General features: G+C 40.9%; 1 protein-coding gene and 2 long non-coding RNA genes across 4 annotated transcripts in view; all 3 read right to left on the bottom strand.

Annotated features, from left to right (window-relative positions):
* Positions 1-1,735: 1,735 nt before the first annotated feature.
* LOC146507645 (uncharacterized) lies at positions 1,736-5,608 on the bottom strand. 2 transcript variants are annotated; one of them, XR_014877037.1, is made up of 3 exons: positions 4,375-5,608; positions 3,636-3,795; positions 1,736-3,206 (listed from the first exon to the last, which is right to left on the bottom strand). It is a non-coding gene; the product is annotated as an uncharacterized LOC146507645 (long non-coding RNA). The 2 variants fall into 2 exon arrangements; XR_014877038.1 differs by having other exon boundaries at positions 1,736-3,240; positions 4,375-5,492.
* A 6,014-nt stretch (positions 5,609-11,622) lies between these two features.
* The window catches only part of LOC146507642 (NLR family CARD domain-containing protein 3-like), a 55,281-nt gene continuing 45,536 nt past the window's right edge, over positions 11,623-21,367 (bottom strand). The window contains exons 8-10 of the mRNA XM_085178648.1: positions 20,298-20,471; positions 12,978-13,024; positions 11,623-12,829 (exon numbers count right to left, since the gene is read on the bottom strand). Of these exons, the coding sequence (XP_085034774.1) occupies positions 12,288-12,829; positions 12,978-13,024; positions 20,298-20,471 (763 nt within the window). The 3' untranslated portion in view covers positions 11,623-12,287. The remainder of the gene's footprint in view (positions 12,830-12,977; positions 13,025-20,297; positions 20,472-21,367) is intronic.
* Positions 15,374-20,285, bottom strand: LOC146507644 (uncharacterized). Its single transcript, XR_014877040.1, has 2 exons — positions 18,422-20,285; positions 15,374-15,636 (listed from the first exon to the last, which is right to left on the bottom strand). It is a non-coding gene; the product is annotated as an uncharacterized LOC146507644 (long non-coding RNA).

Below are 21,367 nucleotides of genomic sequence, written 5' to 3'. Positions count from 1 at the left end.
AGGGCTGAATATACACCAAACTTCAGGTTCAACCCTAAACTAGTACAAAATCAGAATAACACAAGGCACAAAAATGAACTTCAAGGAAACACAAAACGCTGGGTCAAAATGACCCAGGACCATGACAGTATTATGATTCATCACAGCAGCAGTTCAGTTGGATGATGTCAGCAACTGCAGCAAGTGTCTTGCTGACTGAATAATTTCATCTTGCATAATCTGAAACAAACACATAAAGACAGAAACAATTTATAAATTAACGTTCGATAAAATCTAAGAATTAATCATTTATTAGATACCAATATGAATAGGTCTACCATAAAACTTGTGTGGAGAAAAGTTACATTCAATCAAGATGGTCTGGCATGCTACAACTTTATTGTTGTTAAATTCCGGGTACAAGTACCCATCTTGTACATGTTTTTTTATATTATTATTATTATTATTATTATTATTATTATTATTATTATCCTACCCAATTACATGTTTCTTTTAATCAGAGTATGCTGTTTTAATGACTTTACAATATCATTTACATTGTGTTCCTTACATTTTCCCTAATTGTATGTTATATTAATCCTATATTTCCGTTTTAATATTTCTATTGTTTGCCTTGTTTTCTTCACTGTCTGGTCTGCCTCTGGCTTGCCTGTATGGATGCATTTACACCTAAATGTCCCCAACAAAGGATGTTTTAATTCACCACTATTCCAGTGAAACACGAGTCTCCCATATTCCTGCTACCGGTCTCGAGTTTTTGTTCACCAAACCACACACCAACTTCATACTGACGGACAGATCACTGCCCTTTTGCCGCCTTGTCTGACCGTGTTTTGTGGCTTTGGTTCACTTCACCTCACTCTTCCCCATTCTTGTCATTAAATCAGGCCGTTCTGCAACCATGGCAGCCATTCACTCTATGGCTTTATTCATGGTGTATTTTACCCCTTCACCAAAGGCCGTTCTCGTTTCCAACATTATATTTGCAGTGTTCGTCTATCTATCAATATCTGCGGGGTATTTTTTTTTAACGAGTATCCTATTTTCTAAAGCACAGCATGTAAAGGGTAGCTCGGTTAGCAGGAAGCTAGCATGTAGCGCTTAGTGAGACACGCCTCAGACGAGTTGAGCAAAGACCCCGTCTGTGTACTTTATACGTGAGCAACGGATTTAAATAAAATTAACGTTTCAAAAGACAAACTTGAAGATAAAAAACAATATACTTAACGGAGGACCGCCAGGGTTTGCCGCTTCCATCTTGCTGCTCCTAAATTCAAATCTGCCTCTGCAGACAGGCAGGGGAGGCATCTTTGAGTTAGTCAAACGTTTTCCTTAGTTCGAGTAGATGATAAAATAAAATAAAAATAAATGGGATTTTAAGTAGGACTAGGCGTTCTGTAATGATCTCTATTTAGGAGAAAAATTTAATCACTCACCTTTAAACAGCTCTCTTTTAGGAGACACACTGCTGGCTAACGGTGTCATGTGATGAAACAGCGTAATTTAATTGGCTGAGAGCCGCTCGACTCGATCTAGTGCTGATTGCTCTGGCTTGGGTCAAAAGTTCATCACTTTTGCAGTTGAATTTTTGCAGGCGAATTTTTGCAGGTGAATTTTTGCAGGTGAATTTTTGCAGGTGAATATTTTTGCAGGGAAATTTGGAAGACAAAATTCAGTGTTATAAATTCAATATCTAAAAATACTTGATGATACTATATTTCTTCCATACCTCCTCAGCATCTGTACACCTAAAGAAAAAAGAAAGGCTCCAAAAGCTCAAATCTACAAAGGATTCATGAAGTTTCATCCAACAATAACATGTTTGCCTTCCACAGTGTGCTGTTAGACACCACTGTACCTCTGCCATTTCAAAAAGAGCAGCTTGGTAACATTTTGGCTCCAAACACTTTGTGTTTAAGTTCCTAATCTTTGTTTTCTTTGTGAAGCCGACAACATCTGGAGCTTTTTGACTCATAGAAACATCATTTTGTTCTTTAGATGACAGCAGATTGGGACTGAATAATCAATCACTATCAAACCAATAAAGACAAAAATGCTGATTTTACAGGAACTTTGTTGGAGAAGCTGTAAAGACATGAAACTGGTGGAGATCCCAAACCAGTTGATAGTGCTGGTTATTCCAAATAAAGCTGTTTTCATTTGAGATGAAATGACTTTCTGTCCTGATATATAATAAAGATGTTAGTTGTTTTTGAGCCCCTGTATTAAAAGTAGATCCAGTTTAAAGTCAGCTTGAGTTTGATGTCTTTATGTCAAAGCTGCTCATGATGTTGAGCTGCTGATGGAATAAAAACAGTGAAAAATCTCCTCAATATAAAAGCATGTAGTCCAGACTTAAATGTAGCCTATTGTTAGCTGAGGTCCACACACAGTGTTTGACAGTGTAAACTGTGTGAAAGGGCTGCTGGTGGAGCTCACTAGGATGAGCAGGTGACCATGTGCCACGAGGTGGAGAGCAGCTGGCTTGGCTTTGATTCTGACCACGCCCCCTTTCTCTCTCCCTCTGCTTTGCTGTCACTTATCTTCACTGCTCTGTCCAATAAAGCTGAAAAAGGCCCCAAATCAAAGAAATCTGCCTGCAGCCTCTGAAATGTCTTCTGTTTCCTTCCCGACGGCTTTTTCACCGTCAGCCCATCAGACAGTCCAGCAGCATTTATGATGATGTCATGATTTCGAAGAGACTGCTATGGTGGCCTCCCATGACCCCCAGCCTCATCTACACTGAGACACAGACATTTGAAAACATTCAGCAGACAACTGAATAATAGTCCAACACAACAGCCTGTGTACAGACACACACTGAGCTTTCATATAGTCAAAGGAGTCAATCAAACACAGCTAGTTGAGTCATTTCTTGTGTGAGTCTAAAGTGAATCTAGTATTTGAAAGTCCACTTCCTGTATTTGTTGTTGAAGACTTCTTCAGTTTCTTCTCAAGGACATCAGCTGCTTGTTTGGCAGCAGAGGCAGTTAAGAAGCTTCCTGAAAAACACTGAACAGTGAGTTCACTGTGGCATATGACAAATTCAGCTTTCTATGTGCAAATGTGTCTGTGTCAACCTTTCAAATGCTGTTGAATCCAAAACATCAGCTGCTCCTTGGCTGCTCACTTCATGCACTTCTGTCTTTGTGACAGTCCAATGACATCACAGCTGTTTCCACCCCCAGTGTCTCAGGACTGGACACCTTTAAACATGTCGAGGATCAAACAGCCGTCCAGCTAAACATACATGAAACTATCAAAGCTGACAATCATTCCAATAACATCTAATGGTGCATATATATAGACACAGCACTACAAGGAAATGGCTCTCAGCATCTGGCTGTGGTAACAAATGAGTCCCTGTTTGTGTTCAGATTGTGTGTCACATGTAGAAACACAAAAATCCCACAATGACACAAAGATTGGTTTGACACAACTGTGCAGCTGTAAGTTGTTTCTAATGATTCATTGAAGCTCTTCTAACATTCTGGAGACGATCAGTACATGAATCTGTTCAACACGACAACAATTTGACTTCAATGTGAACGTTTGCCATTAAATAACCTTCTTCATCCAGCTGACAAGCATCCTTCATCCTATGATATTAACAGTTCCTCCTGTTGATGACAAACCTCTGACATGATCTGCTTGAGGAGCTTTTTCATGTGAAGCTCTCTGAGCTCAGGGCTAAGTTGCTGTGTTTCATCTTTAAGAGCTGCTGCCTCCTCGCCGGACTTGTTCTTCTCTTCTTCTCCTAATGACACCATTTCTGCTTCATATCTTTCACTGGGCCTAAAACAGATGAAGAGTAGATCTACTGCTGTTCACTGTTTGTGTCAATATGGAGAAATATGCAAAGACAAACACAGCACATGCAGAGAAATGTAGACAGGATGTGCAGCCAGTGCAGTAAATGGTCTAAATATCAGCTCTTTAGAAAATGATCCTGATGAACATGAAACTAACATCAAATGAGAAACACAGCTTCCTTGTTTCATGTCCAATAACAATAAATGCAGAGCTAATAAAGAGCTATTCTATTGTAAAATGCTGAGATGATTATTAGACAGAAGCCAGCGGCTCACCAAAAGCCTGCATTGAAAATCTATATGAAAGTCATCTATGCTCATATATGGCAAAATCCTTTAACTGTCACTGTGTTTGTCATCAGTGCTCTTGTTGGTTGGACAAGGTTGTAAATGACAAAGAGCTCAGTGGACTTTGCATCCATCAAATCCTGTTAGATGTTTGGATGTTTTTTCCTTCACAGCTTTGTGATGAAGGCTAAAGAACAGAGATATGAACTATTGCCAATATGAACACTGATGGCATGACGTGGGCATAGACCCACCAAAGCAACACTCAGCTCACCTCATTCCAGGCGCTTGTCTGCTGGAGACCATGAGCCTTGTTAGTCACACATTAGCACCGTGGTAGGAAACAGCCTCCATCATTTCATTAGATCTGAATTTGGACTGTTTCCCTCTGGATGAACCAAGTCTGTCAAATCTATTGATCCAACACAAACTATCAAACACATTGGCTCACAGTCAGATTGGCTTTGTATGGATGGTGTAACAGGGGGCTGGGAAAGGATGCTGAAAGCTGAATATAATACAGAACAATAACAGGACATATAATAATGCAGCAAACATGATCTTCAACAGGCACACTTCTATTATTCATGATCACAAACAAAAAGAACTTGTGCAGCCCTGATATCAGCCCTAATATATGAGTGTGTTTGCCCAAAGATTGAAACAGCATCAACATGACAGCTGTAAGAAATCTTCTCTCAGCCTTGTTTGGCAGAAGATCCCTGCAACAAAGATTGTAGCTGAAAGATGACGTGTGTAAAGTTTGCTCTTTGGGAGGGTTGAGGCTGTTTTTAGACCTTTGATAGTTTCCAATCCAGTTCTGAAAGACAGAAATAAAAACAACATCATTAAGATCAGATCATGGAGCTGTTTCCTGCCTTGTTTCTATCTTCACATTACAAGACTTTACTACAATAAAGATGCTAACATGTATCTGTAGGAACAACATCATTGAATCTATAACAACTGGAGCCAAACCAGTGGCCTCTGCTGGGATCACTGGTGAGCCAACACTTCCTTGTTGGATGCAGATTTCAGGGCTTCCTTTTGCTCCTCCGTTATAACTGTTCTCTCTTCTCAACAAATGATGACACAAAGGAATCAGCAGTGACAAAGATGATGCTGAAGAGAAGCACACATTTCACACATATAACAGACCAGTCCAGTTACACACACCTCTGCTTGACATTAGGCCTCAAACAAAGACACAAAACACTAACTTGACTCTAAATAGAAGAAACTAGCAGCTTTTTCTGTTCTGTGCTTATTTATATTTGACACACATGCTTCTCTTTTTGCAAACAGACATTGCATTATAAGGGTAACCTAGCACACAATGATTGGACAGCACAGCTGATGATGCTGGGAGATCTTCTATAAAGTGTAGCACTTACGTGGGTTTATGTACAGTACCAATGGATAATAACCAAGGTAATGAGTACTTTGGGCTAGTATCAGAAGATTAAGAACGACTCTTAGAGCTCTGGTACATGAATGACAGAGAAACCAGACAAAACACCGTTATGTGACTTAAAAGTACTTTAGTGATGTTAAGCCTTTTAAAAGGCATTTGTAAACAACACAGTATTACAACAGGTCTTAACAGAACTTCAAGTATAGAATTTTCCGCCAAAGTAGCAAAAAAACTGAATAAAAATAAAATTGCACACAAGTATATATATACATATATATATATATATATATATATATATATATATATATATATATATATATATTGTGGAGATTAGAATATTATTTTACAGTTAATATTCATAACCATTATCATTACTGTTGTATTACTTATCGTTTATCATTATCATTTCATCAGAGCATTTATTGAAGTTGTTGATGTTACATTAAAGTTTGTATTTAAGCTGTTAGCTTAATTACATAATAATCTTTCATTGCAGGTGCAGCTGTAATCATGTTATACACATATTGCATTTTTGTGCTAATTAAAGAGTTGAAGCTCAGTTAATTAATGGTCTGAAGCTTCGGTCAGCGCGACGTCTGGCCGATCAATTGGAAACTTTATTGAGCTAAAGAAAGGATTGCATACATGCTTACAATACACCACATATTATATAGAAACAGAATACAGGCCTGTGTGCACTCAGCAGCCTGCTGCATTGGAGTTTGCCTGGTAACAGATGACTCAGAATAGGTCATGCACTGAGGTCAAGACACATAGGCTGCCTGTACACATACACAGTATCTAGACTTGTTTGCTCGAAACCGCGAAGTTGTTTTACCTGCATACGTGACAGTTTAGTTCCACAGATAAGTGAAGTGCAGTAAATGAAATAACAGGAAGCATCTGGCGGTGGTGGAGGAACAGAGGAAGGAACTGTTCTTTTTTAAATATATCCAAGGTCGGAATTACTGGAACTGATGCATGTTTGTTATCTGCTTTGACGCATTATGCTCGTCATCAACAATGTTATATATATGACGGCTCGTTTATTTTTTTGCGAAGATCAATGCTATTTTGGGTGACCGTGCTCGGCTTCCCACATATATGTGTTTAAATAAAATCATTGTTTTGATGCACAATGGACCTCAAGTCGTTTGTCTTTTACCTCAAATCACGAATCAGGACAATATATATATATATACAGTGGGGCAAAAAAGTATTTAGTCAGCCACCGATTGTGCAAGTTCCCCCACTTAAAATGATGACAGAGGTCAGTAATTTGCACCAGAGGTACACTTCAACTGTGAGAGACAGAATGTGAAAAAAAAATCCATGAATTCACATGGTAGGATTTGTAAAGAATTTATTCGTAAATCAGGGTGGAAAATAAGTATTTGGTCAATAACAAAAATACAACTTAATACTTTGTAACATAACCTTTGTTGGCAATAACAGAGGTCAAACGTTTACTATAGGTCTTTACCAGGTTTGCACACACAGTAGCTGGTATTTTGGCCCATTCCTCCATGCAGATCTTCTCAAGAGCAGTGATGTTTTGGGGCTGTCGCCGAGCAACACGGACTTTCAACTCCCGCCACAGATTTTCTATGGGGTTGAGGTCTGGAGACTGGCTAGGCCACTCCAGGACTTTCAAATGCTTCTTACGGAGCCACTCCTTTGTTGCCCGGGCGGTGTGTTTTGGATCATTGTCATGTTGGAAGACCCAGCCTCGTTTCATCTTCAAAGTTCTCACTGATGGAAGGAGGTTTTGGCTCAAAATCTCACGATACTTGGCCCCATTCATTCTGTCCTTAACACGGATCAGTCGTCCTGTCCCCTTGGCAGAAAAACAGCCCCATAGCATGATGTTTCCACCCCCATGCTTCACAGTAGGTATGGTGTTCTTGGGATGCAACTCAGTATTCTTCTTCCTCCAAACACGACGAGTTGAGTTTATACCAAAAAGTTCTACTTTGGTTTCATCTGACCACATGACATTCTCCCAATCCTCTGCTGTATCATCCATGTGCTCTCTGGCAAACTTCAGACGGGCCTGGACATGCACTGGCTTCAGCAGCGGAACACGTCTGGCACTGCGGGATTTGATTCCCTGCCGTTGTAGTGTGTTACTGATGGTGACCTTTGTTACTTTGGTCCCAGCTCTCTGCAGGTCATTCACCAGGTCCCCCCGTGTGGTTCTGGGATCTTTGCTCACCGTTCTCATGATCATTTTGACCCCACGGGATGAGATCTTGTGTGGAGCCCCAGGGATGGAGATTATCAGTGGTCTTGTATGTCTTCCATTTTCTGATGATTGCTCCCACAGTTGATTTTTTCACACCAAGCTGCTTGCCTATTGTAGATTCACTCTTCCCAGTCTGGTGCAGGTCTACAATTCTTTTCCTGGTGTCCTTCGAAAGCTCTTTGGTCTTGGCCATGGCGGAGTTTGGAGTCTGACTGGTTGAGGCTGTGGACAGGTGTCTTTTATACAGATGATGAGGTCAAACAGGTGCCATTCATACAGGTAACGAGTGGGGGACAGAAAAGCTTCTTACAGAAGACGTTACAGGTCTGTGAGAGCCAGGGATTTTCCTTGTTTGAGGTGACCAAATACTTATTTTCCACCCTGATTTACGAATAAATTCTTTACAAATCCTACCATGTGAATTCATGGATTTTTTTTTCACATTCTGTCTCTCACAGTTGAAGTGTACCTCTGGTGCAAATTACTGACCTCTGTCATCATTTTAAGTGGGGGAACTTGCACAATCGGTGGCTGACTAAATACTTTTTTGCCCCACTGTATATATATATATATATATATATATATATATATATATCTAGAGAGAGAGAGAGAGAGAGAGAGAGGGAGATAGATATATATAGATATATATATCTATATCTATATATATGTGAAGAGCCCAGGCGGCACATCCTTGTGTCAGGTGATGGCTCTGGGGATTCCGTTCAGCCACCACCTGCTCCACCACCTGCAACTTCCACACCGTCGCCTGCAGCATCACCGCCTGCTACTTCCATACCATCACTTGCAGCATCTGGTTCTGCAGCTGCCACGCTCTCATCTGGTGCTGTCTCGTCTTCTCCTGCCTCATCTGGTCCAGTGGTTACTACACCGCCGTCAGATCCAGCTTGGCCTGTTCTACCTTGCCTTTACCGGCCGCTTTTCAGGCTTCTAGTTGGACATATTGGCCATCGAGGACGGCTTCCTGAATGAAGTCGTCATTGCCGCCGGCCTCCGGACCTCTTCTGTTGCCACCACTGGCTTCGCGGTCGGCCTCCGGACCTGCTTTGTCGCCGCCACCACCTTCCGCGTGGTCAGCCTCTGTATTTGCTTCGCTTGCGTTTCCGCCGTCGCTGCTGTCTGCACGGCCGGCCCCATGAACGATTTGTACTTGGCTCATGTGCTATCAACCTCCAGGTTGACTCTCTGATCTGATCTGACTGATCTGGACTTATGCTCCTTGTTTTTTGTTTCCCCAAATTTTAAGGATCAGTCCGATGTATCCTTCATGTCCTACTCTATCCCAGGATTCATTGCGGGTCATACAGGAGATTTATTTCTGATAACGATGGTGGTCGAAGCGGGGGAGGAAAACACTTTCAAATGTAAGTACATGAAAATCTGGTTGTACAAAAGTTAAATTGTTATAGTGGTTGAGTTGTTAAGCTTTGGGCATCTGCATAGACATGTTTCTTTTATTTAAATAACCGTAAACCAGCTTGTATGGTGGGTCCCGCAGTTTTTCATGTATTGCCGCTTACATATAGCTAATTTTGATTTTTATGAATTGGTGATATGTTGTGGGGAACAAAGACCAAACGGCTTAATTCATTAAGATGAGGAGAAAACGTTCACCTCCCACTGGGGTGAAGAATTGGGCTGCTATGGCGTGGAGGTACAAGAATAAATCAATGTACACGTCATATTCATATGAGTACGGTTCTATTAACCCCCATGCTGTACAGCATCTGTCCCAAACCTTTTTTGCGCCACAGACCGGTTTATGTCAGACATGGATTGGCCTTTAAGGTGTCGCGGATAAGTACCAAGACAAAAACTGTGGTATTTTGTAAATATAATAATAAACGTGAATGTACTGTGTAATTGTGTAACTTTATTAGCAGCGTCCTCCTGAAAATGCATCAACATTGAGAGTAACATCCTCTTCTCTGCCGCTTAACGCACTCTTGTCGCTATGGTAACATGTAAATATTTCTTGCAAAATAAAACATCCAATTGAATTGCAAGGAAACATTTTGGAACTTGGAATATTGTATTTTTTTTTAATTAAATCATACTTTATTTTGACTAAATTGTACATTTTGAATTTAAAGTTTTGTGTTGTGTCATAATAATTTTTTTAGAGAGTTTATAAGTGGTAACAGTTACTAAAAAGTAGAAAGGGGTTTAACATGTTAGATAAATTCATTATTCTTAGTGAAGACTAAACAGAACTCATATTATTTTTACTAAGTGGAGGCACCGCCAATATTAAAACTTCTAAGTACAAAGGTTAAACCTGGTTAATTATTATTTCTCCTGTTTAACAGGAAAATTAAGTAACGTACCCAGGGCCCCGCTCATAGTACTATCACCACCTTAACTGAGGGTTAATCCTGAGCTACTTGAGCTGGGTACTACACATATACATATATAATACATACTAATGATGAAGGAACTGAGCTCACAGTCCATTGTTCATTCAGTGAACTTCTACTCAATTTATCTTGGGCCTCAGAAATGCTCACTCTGTTTGTACATCACTTATTGTCAGCAATAGAGCCCATTCTGCTTTGTGGACATAAACACGTGACATCACTTCCTCTTTGTTATTGATGCTGCGTTTTATCAAATTAGAGCTGCATGAAAAACAATGAAATCGTTTCTAAACGTTTGACATCAAAGCAAATCTGATGTCTGTCACCAAATTCCAGCAGATTCTTCACCAGGACCCTTTGTGATAGTTTTCATGTTTCATACAAACTAAAGTGATATCATCAAAGGGACGGAGGTGGAGAGGGCAAACAGCCACAGATTCCTGGGGCTGCAGGTTGCATCAGACCTGAGCTGGACTCTCAATACCACAGCAACAGTGACAAAAGCCCAGCAAAGGCTTTATTTCATTCGGCTGCTCAGGAAAGCTGGCATGAACCCCCGCCCTCTCACCCAGGCCTACAGAGGACTGATAGAGAGCATTCTCATTGCAGGCATCACTGTCTGGTATGGGAACATTACACAGACAGAGAGGAAGGCTCTGCAAAGAGTCATAAAGTCCGCGGAGAAGATCACGGGAACAAAACTTGCCTCCATTGACCTTCTGTACACACAACGCTGCCAAAAAAGAGCAGGGAGAATTATCAGGGACTAAAACCATCCAGCTCACTCTCTGCTCAGACACAAAAACTGCACATACAATCTTAGACACAACAGAGCGGACAGCATCATCACACACAGAACAAGATTCTTCAATAGCTTCGTCCCGGCAACTGTCAAATTGCTGGCAAAACACAAACACTGAAATATTCACACAACACTGAATACGGCACAGTCAGACTGATGGCAAACAAAAAACACAAAACACTCAAAATAACACAGCCCTACTTAACTTCACTTGAATGTATGATCGGGCCACTGACCAATGGGTGGCTGTAGCTCAGGAGGTAGAGCAGGTCACCTACTGATCGGAAGGTTGGAGGTTCGATCCCAGGCTCCTCCAGTCTGCATGCCAAGTATCCTTGGGCAAGATACTAACCCCAAGTTGCTCTCCGATGCGTCCATCGGAGTATGAATGTGTGTGAATGTAGTTAGATAGCACTAAGTATAGAAAAAGTGCTTGTGAGAATGGGTGTGACTGGGTGAATGTGGCGTGTTGTATAGAGCGCTTTGAGTACTCCGGGAGAGTAGAAAAGCGCTATATAAGAATCAGTCCATTTACCATTTACCAATGAGCAATACACTCACAACAGACTTGTGAAACAGATCTGTGGAACAAATGTGCAATACTGTGAAAAATGTGCAATACTATGAGCGCAATAAGAGGTAAGATAAAAATCTTGAATCTTGAATCTTGAAGTGATACACAACATATGCAGTGTATATGCAAACATATTTACATGTCTCTAAGAGTTTGATAACCAAGCTGTTACCAACATCCTGCACCATGTTCTTGTTCAACATGGGAAAAACACAAGAGTAGTTTCAAATGAGGATTGAAACCTTTGTTTATTAGATAAGTCACATACATTATGATCCCTCAATACAATCACATCCTGCTTAGAACTGCATTCAAAACTATTGAGCCAATATTTTCATCTTATATGGCTGAAACATTTTCAAATGATGAGCTTCCAACAATGACTGAAACAGTAAGAGCATGGTGAGAGTTTGGAAAAATCCCAATAAGAAAGAGAAATCAAACATTTGGATTAAGTTTAATGAGCTCAGACTTGTTGAAAATGCAGAGGAGCTGGTTGTGAACTGAGCTTCAGAGAAACACAACATACTGATATTCACTGTGAAGCTTTGAGTGGAAAAAGACAGAAAAACAACATGTTGATCCTGGAATAATGGGAGCTTCCATCTTTAAAGGACTGAAGAGGAAGAAGTTTACAAGGAATCATTAAGAACAGTTTAAATCATCAACTGATTGAATCCATGAATCTGAAAATGAAAGAGACAGATATGTACAGACTGAACTATCTGTTCAACAGTCAGAGTGTTTCTCTAACAGGAGACACTCTTTACACGCCACTCAGCACAGGGACACTGAGGCACCAGGATGAATGGACCAGACATAAAATCCAGGATAAAGAGTTTGAGTGAATGTGGTGTGGAAGGTGTGGAGGTGGATCAGAGTGTCAGATGAGACTCTGTAGAAGGACAGAGTGCCAGCAGGACAGTCCACATACACTGCTACTCTCATAGAGACAGAGGAGGAGGAGGAGGAGATAATGGATATTTCTCTGTTATTGTGGAAGACAGCACGAGGACGATCATCACAGCAGTACATACTCCAGGACTGATCATTGTGTCCAAACAAACAGTTTTTACTGCCTCCTTTCCTTCTGATTATTCTGTAACTCACTGATATATAAACCTCTCCTCTACATTCGACCTCCCAGTAACAGCGACCAGTTAGACCATTTCTACACAGCAGCTGATGATGAACATCAAATCTGTCTGGATGATCAGGATATGACTGAATCTCCTTCACATGTGTCACTTTCCTGTTGTTGTCAGACAGTTGGAGGTTTGTGTGTACTGTGTTTGTGTCGATTGTGAGTTGACAGGAATCTGATGGAGAGAACAAACACAATCCAGCTGCAGTTATTGATCCATCATCTGTTCATTGATTGACACTTTGATGATGACTCCTGACATGATGAACATGGTTGAATGTGTGCTGCTTTGTTTTCATGAATCCCATTAAAAACACACTTACACTTCCTCAGACCTGGTCTCAACCATCGGACTCCAGCAGGCTCCACCCTGAAAGGAGGAGCGGGGTCAGACATAAGCCAGGATAATTTTTGATAGGAAAGCCACTTTTGCAAAGGTGACTGTGACTGTGATTTGCAAAGGTAAGCACCGTTAGTGGGTTTCGTTTAAAAAAAACTATTCTACTGTGTAAAATGGCAACTTTCCAGTTAAACTATGCATATATTGCATTCATTGACAGGTTCATGTACTGTCTGATAAGAGTGTGAGGAGTTTGTGTTTATGTTTCATTTGGAAATATCTGTCGCAATTTCGGGCTACATTTCTGCTTGCTAGCAGCGCACATGGAAAGTAATGCAAGAAGAAGCACTAGCTTTTCAGTACAGTTTGCTTGTAGTCCTGCTACATTAATTTTGTGTTGTAGACAGACCTGAAATCAAGGAATGTTGTAAACGTGCCTTAATTACACGATTATTTTTGTGTAATGTCTTTTTTGTTGATCTTGTTGCCCTTCAGTTTTAATATTCAGTGTTTACTGTGATTTGCAAAAGGCCAGCAGCAGAGTTGGAATGATTTATGCCCCATCAAATGGTGCAGTCCATGCCACAAACTGAATGCCTGTATCCGACTGGTCTCTCTACTCTGCACCTCGATCCAACACAAAAACACACAATGCAGAGTACGGGGTGTAGGGAGGCCCCTGCACTTGTTGGGTTATAAATACAAATTTAACTACATAGACTTCACTGTGGTATAAAAACTGTTTTATATGTTGACAACACGCTTCCAACCAATCTAAACCTGTTTATCCTTCTGTCAGTGTAACTGACTGCAATTATGACTCTGGACATACAGCATGGGAAACGCACACATTTAATATGGTTGACACTTTATGAGGTACACAGTGGCCAGTATCTTAGGTACAGTACACTTGTGGCCCGAGGTGGGAAGTACTTAAGTAGAATATTAAAGTATCTTTACTTTACTTCAATAGTTACTTTTTACTTTTACTCCCTACATGTTTAAACAAATATCTGTACTTTCGACTCTTCACATGATCAGGACAAGCTTGTTACTTTTGGTTTAACACATTTGTGGGGAGTTATTTCACGTCACTGCGAGCCTTGACACATCAAACCAATTTGAGGCAAGACATATTATGAAACATGCTGAAAACAAACTAAGCTAGACTAACTGCATTATTTAAGGGATGTGTAATTCTCTGTATTGATGCATGCTCAATCACCCAGGTAAGTGAATCCCTAATGGTTGATTCTGTTGATCTGGATGTCGTGTTTTAAGTTGTAGAAACGTTTCATCATCATCCAGTCTCAGCTGACTGCAGGTTTCCCCAATCTTATAAACATTTGCATAATGACTGAAACCAGCACACTGAGTGTGTAATATTCTGCAACATGTTTAACATGTTGGTTCTCAATGCAGCCCATTGCTATAAGTCAGTGTTGGTTCTTTATGGGGTTTTTTTTTATCTCACCCCAGTGCATTATGGGATATGTCTCACAGCTAGACGCTACTGAAGAGCTCGCTGTAATGACTACCAAAGTTGTTTTCTGTTTAGAGGCAAAGTCACCCTCTACAATCTAGCAACAGGAAATAGAAATACATTTTTATTTTCCTTCTTTTTCTTCTGATTCAAGATGAGTACAATTAGAATTAAACTTAGACAATATATATATTTCCATCTATTGATATTTTATTATTATATTAATATAGCACAAGGTTCAGTGAGATTTGAACAAAAATAGAGTACATTTCAGAGTCTGTAGTTTTACTTGAGGAAATAGGTTCAACTTAAACGTTTACTGCAGTATTTTTATCACTAAATGGGAAATAGCCTGTATTTGTATAGCGCTTTACTAGTCCCTAAGGACCCCAAAGCGCTTTACACATTCAGTCATCCACCCATTCACACACTGGAGATGGCAAGCTACATTGTAGCCACAGCCACCCTGGGGCGCACTGACAGAGGCAAGGCTGCCGGACACTGGCGCCACCGGGACCTCTGACCACCACCAGTAGGCAAAGTGAAGTGTCTTGCCAAAGGACACAACGACCGAGACTGTCTGAACCAGGGCTCGAACCGGCAACCTTCCGATTACAAAATGAACTGCCAACTCTTTGAGCCACGATCGCCCCACTATCTGAATCTCTACTTCTTCTAAGAATTTCTGTACTTTTACCCACTCTGCCTGTGACCTAATAAAGTGGCGGCTCACCTGTTTACTTGGTGTTCGCTCGCTCTGTGGTATAGTATCACTTCCTGTTCCTGCTCAAACACAGTGGTGTTTCTGAGTAGCTTATTTGCTTAGCAGTTTAATTAACAACTTTTAAATACATTCTTTTTTCATAGTATAATCTTCACGTGCTTCATCCGAAGCACACTTTCTGTGTACTCACTACCTAATTTATAGCCAAAGTATTCACTCACTGTCTCTGTACTGTTTCGCTAGCTTAGCTCGTAGCCGACTCGTTAGCACCATGGCTACTTCACCTGTCCCTCCTGCACTTTCTTGCTCATTGTGTCAGATGTTTAGTTACTCCTCGGCCTCCTTTAGCAGTAATGATATCTGTAACAAATGTAGCATATTTGCAGCTCTGGAGGCCAGGATTACTGAACTGGAGACTCGGCTTCGCACCCTTCACTCACCCTTAGCTAGCCAGGCCCCTGTAGCTGGTGCAGCCGAAGATAGCGTAGGCCCCGCTAGCTGTTCCCCGGCAGATCCCAAGCAGCTGCGGAAAGAGGGCGGCTGGGTAACGGTGAGGAGGAAGCATAGTCCTAAACAGAAGCCCCAGGTACACCACCAACCCGTTCATTTGTCTAACCGTTTTTCCCCACTCGGTGACACACCCGCTGGGGGTCAAACTCTGGTAATTGGTGATTCTGTTCTCAGACATGTGAAGCTAGAGACACCGGCAACCATAGTCAACCATAGTCAAATTTAAAACTGCTGGCTAAGGGTAAACGTAAATTCAGTAAAATCATAATTCACGTCAGCAGTAATGACACCCGGTTACGCCAATCGGAGGTCACTAAAATTAATATTGAATCGGTGTGCAACTTTGCCAAAACAATGTCGGACTCTGTAGTTTTCTCTGGTCCCCTCCCCAATCAGACCAGGAGTGACATGTTTAGCCGCATGTTCTCCTTAAATTGCTGGCTGTCTGAGTGGTGTCCCAGAAATGATGTGGGCTTCATAGATAATTGGCAAACCTTCGGGAGGAAACCTGGTCTTGTTAGGAGAGATGGCATCCATCCCACTTTGGATGGAGCAGCTCTCATTTCTAGAAATATGGACAAATTTATTAAACCCCTCAAAATATGACTATCCAGAGTTGGGACCAGGAAGCAGAGTTGCAGTCTTACACCCCTCTCTGCAGCTTCCCTCCTCCTGCTACCCCCCCAAAAACCCATCTCCATAGAGACTGTGTCAGCTTCCAAAAAGACAAAAAACAAACTAAAAACCAGCAACAAACAACTTAAACATTTACAAAGAAAGAATAATACAGTATCCACATCTGAACCAAAGAGTAAAACAGTGAAATGTGGATTATTAAATATTAGGTCTCTCTCCTCCAAGTCTCTGTTACTACATGACTTAATAATTGATCAACAAATTGATTTACTCTGCCTTACAGAAACCTGGTTGCAGCAGGATGATTATGTTAGTTTAAATGAATCAACACCCCCGAGTCATTCTAACTACAAGAAATCTCGAAGCACAGGTCGAGGGGGCGGTGTGGCAGCAATTTTTCACACCAGTCTATTAATTAATGAAAGACCAAGACAGACTTTTAATTAATTTGAAAGCCTGATGCTTAACATTGTCCACCCCAGCTGTGAAACTCAGAAACCAGTCTTACTTGTTATCATCTATCGTCCACCTGGGCCTTACACAGAGTTTCTGTCTGATTTCTCAGACTTTATATCTAATTTAGTTCTGAGCTCAGATAAAATAATTATTGTGGGTGATTTTAACATCCATGTTGATGCTAAAAATGACAGCCTCAACATGGCATTTAATCTGTTGTTAGACTCAATTGGTTTCTCTCAAAATGTAAAAGAACCCACCCACCACTTTAATCACACTCTAGATCTTGTTTTAACATATGGCATAGAAACTGAACATTTAACAGTGTTTCCTGAAAACCCTCTCCTGCCTGATCATTTCTTGATAACATTTACATTTACAATAATTGATTATGCAGTAATGGAGAGTGGACTTTATCAAAGTAGATGTCTTTCTGAAAGCGCTGTAGTTTAAGAATATAATCCACCCACTGTTATCATCGTCAATGCCCTGTAAGAACATAGAGCAGAGCAGCTATCTGAACGCTACCCCAACAGAGGTCGATTATCTTGTTAATAATTTCACCTCCTCACTACGTACGACTCTGGATACTGTAGCTCCAGTGAAAACTAAGGTCTCTAATCAGAAGTACCTGACCCCGTGGTATAATTCTCAAACACGTACCCTAAAGCAGATGACTCGTAATCTGGAGAGGAAATGGCGTGTCACAAATTTAGAGGATCATCATTTAGCCTGGAGAAATAGTTTGTTGCTTTATAAGAAAGCCCTCCGCAAAGCCATAACAGCTTACTACTCATCACTGATTGAAGAAAATAAGAACAACCCCAGGTTTCTCTTCAGCACTGTAGCCAGGCTGACAAAAAGTCAGAGCTCTTTTGAGCCAACCATCCCTTTAACATTAACTAGTGATGACTTCATGAACTTCTTCACAAATAAAATTTTTATCATTAGAGAAAAAATTACCAATAATCATCCCACAGATGTAATATTATGTACAGCTACTCTTAGTACCATTGATGTTAAGTTAGACTCTTTTTCTCCAATCGATCTTTCTGAGTTATCTTCAATAATTACTTCCTCCAAACCATCAACGTGTCTTTTAGACCCCATTCCTACAAAACTGCTCAAAGAAGTCCTGCCATTGATTAATTCTTCGATCTTATATATGATCAACCTATCTCCAATAATCGGCTATGTACCACAGGCCTTCAAGGTGGCTGCAGTTAAACCTTTACTCAAAAAGCCATCTCTAGACCCAGCAGTCTTAGCTAATTATAGGCCAATCTCCAACCTTCCTTTCATATCAGAAATCCTTGAAAGAGTAGTTGTCAAACAGCTAACAGATCATCTGCAGAGGAATGGTTTATTTGAAGAGTTTCAGTCAGGTTTCAGAGTTCATCACAGCACAGAAACAGCTTTAGTGAAGGTTACAAATGATCTTCTTATGGCCTCTGACAGTGGACTCATCTCTGTGCTTGTCCTTCTTGACCTTAGTGCAGCATTCGATACTGTTGACCATAATATCCTATTAGAGCGATTAGAACATGCTGTAGGTATTACAGGTATTGCACTGCAGTGGTTTGTATCATATCTATCTAATAGACTCCAATTGAGCTACAGACTCCGGTGGCTGTAGCTCAGGTGGTAGAGCAGGTCATCTACTGATCGGAAGGTTGGTGGTTCGATCCCTGGCTTCCCCAGTCTGCATGCCAAATATCCTTGGGCAAGATACTAACCCCAAATTGCTCTCCGATGCATCCATCGGAGTATGAATGTGTGTGTGAATGTTACGTAGATAGCACTTAGAAAAATGTGCTTGTGCGAATGGGTGTGAATGGGTGAATGTACAAGTTGTGTACAGCGCTTTGAGTGCTCAGAAAGAGTAGAAAAGCGCTATATAAGAACCAGTCCATTTACCATTTACCAATTTGTGCATGTAAATGGAGAGTCCTCTTCACACACTGAGGTTAATTATGGAGTTCCACAGGGTTCAGTGCTAGGACCCATTCTGTTTACATTATACATGCTAGGCAGCATCATTAGAAGACATAGCATACATTTTCACTGCTATGCAGATGACACCCAGCTCTATCTGTCCATGAAGCCAGATGGCCACTAACTTTTTGCTTCTTAACTCAGATAAAACTGAGGTCATTGTACTCGGCGCTGAAAAGCTTAGAAATATGGTATCTAACCAGATTCTTACTCTGGATGGCATTACCTTGGCCTCCAGTAACACTGTGAGGAACCTTGGAGTCATTTTTGACCAGGATATGTCCTTCAACGCACATATTAAACAAATATGTAAGACTGCGTTCTTCCATTTGCGCAACATCTCTAAAATTAGAAATATCCTGTCTCAGAGTGACGCTGAAAAACTAGTTCATGCATTTATTACTTCCAGGCTGGACTACTGCAATTCATTATTATCAGGATGTCCAAAAAACTCACTGAAAAGCCTTCAGCTAATCCAAAATGCTGCAGCAAGAGTCCTGACAGGGACTAGAAAGAGAGAGCAGATTTCTCCTGTTTTGGCTTCCCTTCATTGGCTTCCTGTTAAATCCAGAATTGAATTCAAAATCCTGCTCCTCACATACAAGGTCTTAAATAATCAGGCCCCATCTTATCTTAATGACCTTGTAGTACCATATCACCCTATTAGAGCACTTCGCTCCCGCTCTGCAGGCCTACGTGTTGTTCCTAGAATATTTAAAAGTAGAATGGGAGGGAGAGCCTTCAGTTTTCAGGCCCCTCTTCTGTGGAACCAGCTTCCAGTTTGGATTCGGGAGACAGACACTATCTCTACTTTTAAGATTAGGCTTAAAACTTTCCTTTTTGCTAAAGCATATAGTTAGGGCTGGACCAGGTGACCCTGAATCCTCCCTTAGTTATGCTGCAATAGATGTAGGCTGCCGGGGGATTCCCATGATGCATTGAGTTTTTCCTTTCCAGTCACCTTTCTCGCTCTCTATGTATTAACAGACCTCTCTGTGTTGAATCATATCTGTTATTAACCTCTGTCTCTCTTCCACAGCATGTCTTTTATCCTGTCTTCCTTCTCTCACCCCAACCGGTCGCAGCAGATGGCCGCCCCTCCCTGAGCCTGGTTCTGCCGGAGGTTCTTCCTGTTAAAAGGGAGTTATTCCTTCCCACTGTCGCCAAAGTGCTTGCTCATAGGGGGTCATATGATTGTTGGGTTTTTCTCTGTATCTATGAAGCGCCTTGAGGCGACTTTTGTTGTGATTTGGCGCTATATAAATAAAATTGAATTGAATTGAATTGAATTTATGAGCCATCTCCCTTCAGCTTTTTTAGCCGACCAACCAATATACGTTCTGACAAACGCTAGAGACGGTAGAGGCGCTAGAGACCGAAAACATTATGTCCCTTATTTATCAGTTCATGTCACATCTGCATGGAACAAACAGGAAGTGAGTAAAGAACAAAGGAGATGTTTCCAGCTCTTCCTCCTCTATCAGACATTCTCTCCATACCTGAGAGTGTCCAGTCTCCAGCGTGGATCCTTCAGTCCAGCCGACAGCAGCTTCATTCCTGATATACCTGGATGATTGTAGCTCAGGTCCAGCTCTCTCAGATGGGAGGGGTTGAAGCTCAGAGCTGAGGCCAGAGAAATACAGCCTTCCTCTGTGATAAGACAGCCTGACAGACTGCAGACACACAAAACAACAATCCATCTGTCAACAATCATTTTCTCTTTGTCACTTACAATAACATCAATCCATTTACATCCATTCAATGTAACTTTATTTATAAGTGACAATTACAAGCAGAAAAAAACTGTCATCTCAAGCTGTTTGACAGTGAAAGGTAACATTTTACACTGTTTAGAGAGAAAGCCCCAACCATCAGACAATCCACTGTGAGCATCACTTGGTGACAGTGGGAAGGACGAACTCCCTCTTAAAGAAAGATCCTACCAGTTAAAAACTGGTAGATGGTGCAGGACCATCTACCATGACTGGATGAGCCTATAACAGCATAACTAAGGGATGGTTCAGGGTCACCTGATCCAGCTCTAACTTGTGAGGGATTAGAAATTATTTTACTGCTATTGTTAATAATCATCATCATTACTATTGCATTAATAATACAATCTGCAGTATTGATATTGTATTCAGATGTTTAAACATATTGGTACCCAATTAGCCTTTACTACAGGTGCAGTTATAACCACTCTAAACTGTTGAGTTGAATCTATAATCTTAAATGCTTTTGAATGCTTGTTATAATCTTAAATGTGTACGTGCTGGCCTTCTGTCTGGTGGAAAAGGTTACAAGTTCATGTGAGGTCACATACAAACACACAGTAGACTTTATCTCATTTATAGGTGAGAGGTTAATCATGTTTGCCTGTAACTCTAAAATTGTTTCTGCAAAAAGAGGAACAGTTTGGTTTTCCAGACGGGAAGTGAAAGTCAGAAGGCTGACAGCAAGCATCTGTCGTGGAGACGGAGACAATGTTATTTTAAACTGTCTTAAGTCATTGTGGTTTTGAATCCTATGTATGAACTGTATCTGAGTGACGTTTAAGGGCGTCAGTAAA

Source organism: Neolamprologus multifasciatus, chromosome 11 (assembly GCF_963576455.1).
Source record: "Neolamprologus multifasciatus chromosome 11, fNeoMul1.2, whole genome shotgun sequence".
In the NCBI taxonomy this organism is placed as follows: Eukaryota; Metazoa; Chordata; class Actinopteri; order Cichliformes; family Cichlidae; genus Neolamprologus; species Neolamprologus multifasciatus.
Note: the sequence above shows the minus strand (reverse complement) of the source record. Positions and strands in the feature narration are given on the sequence as shown.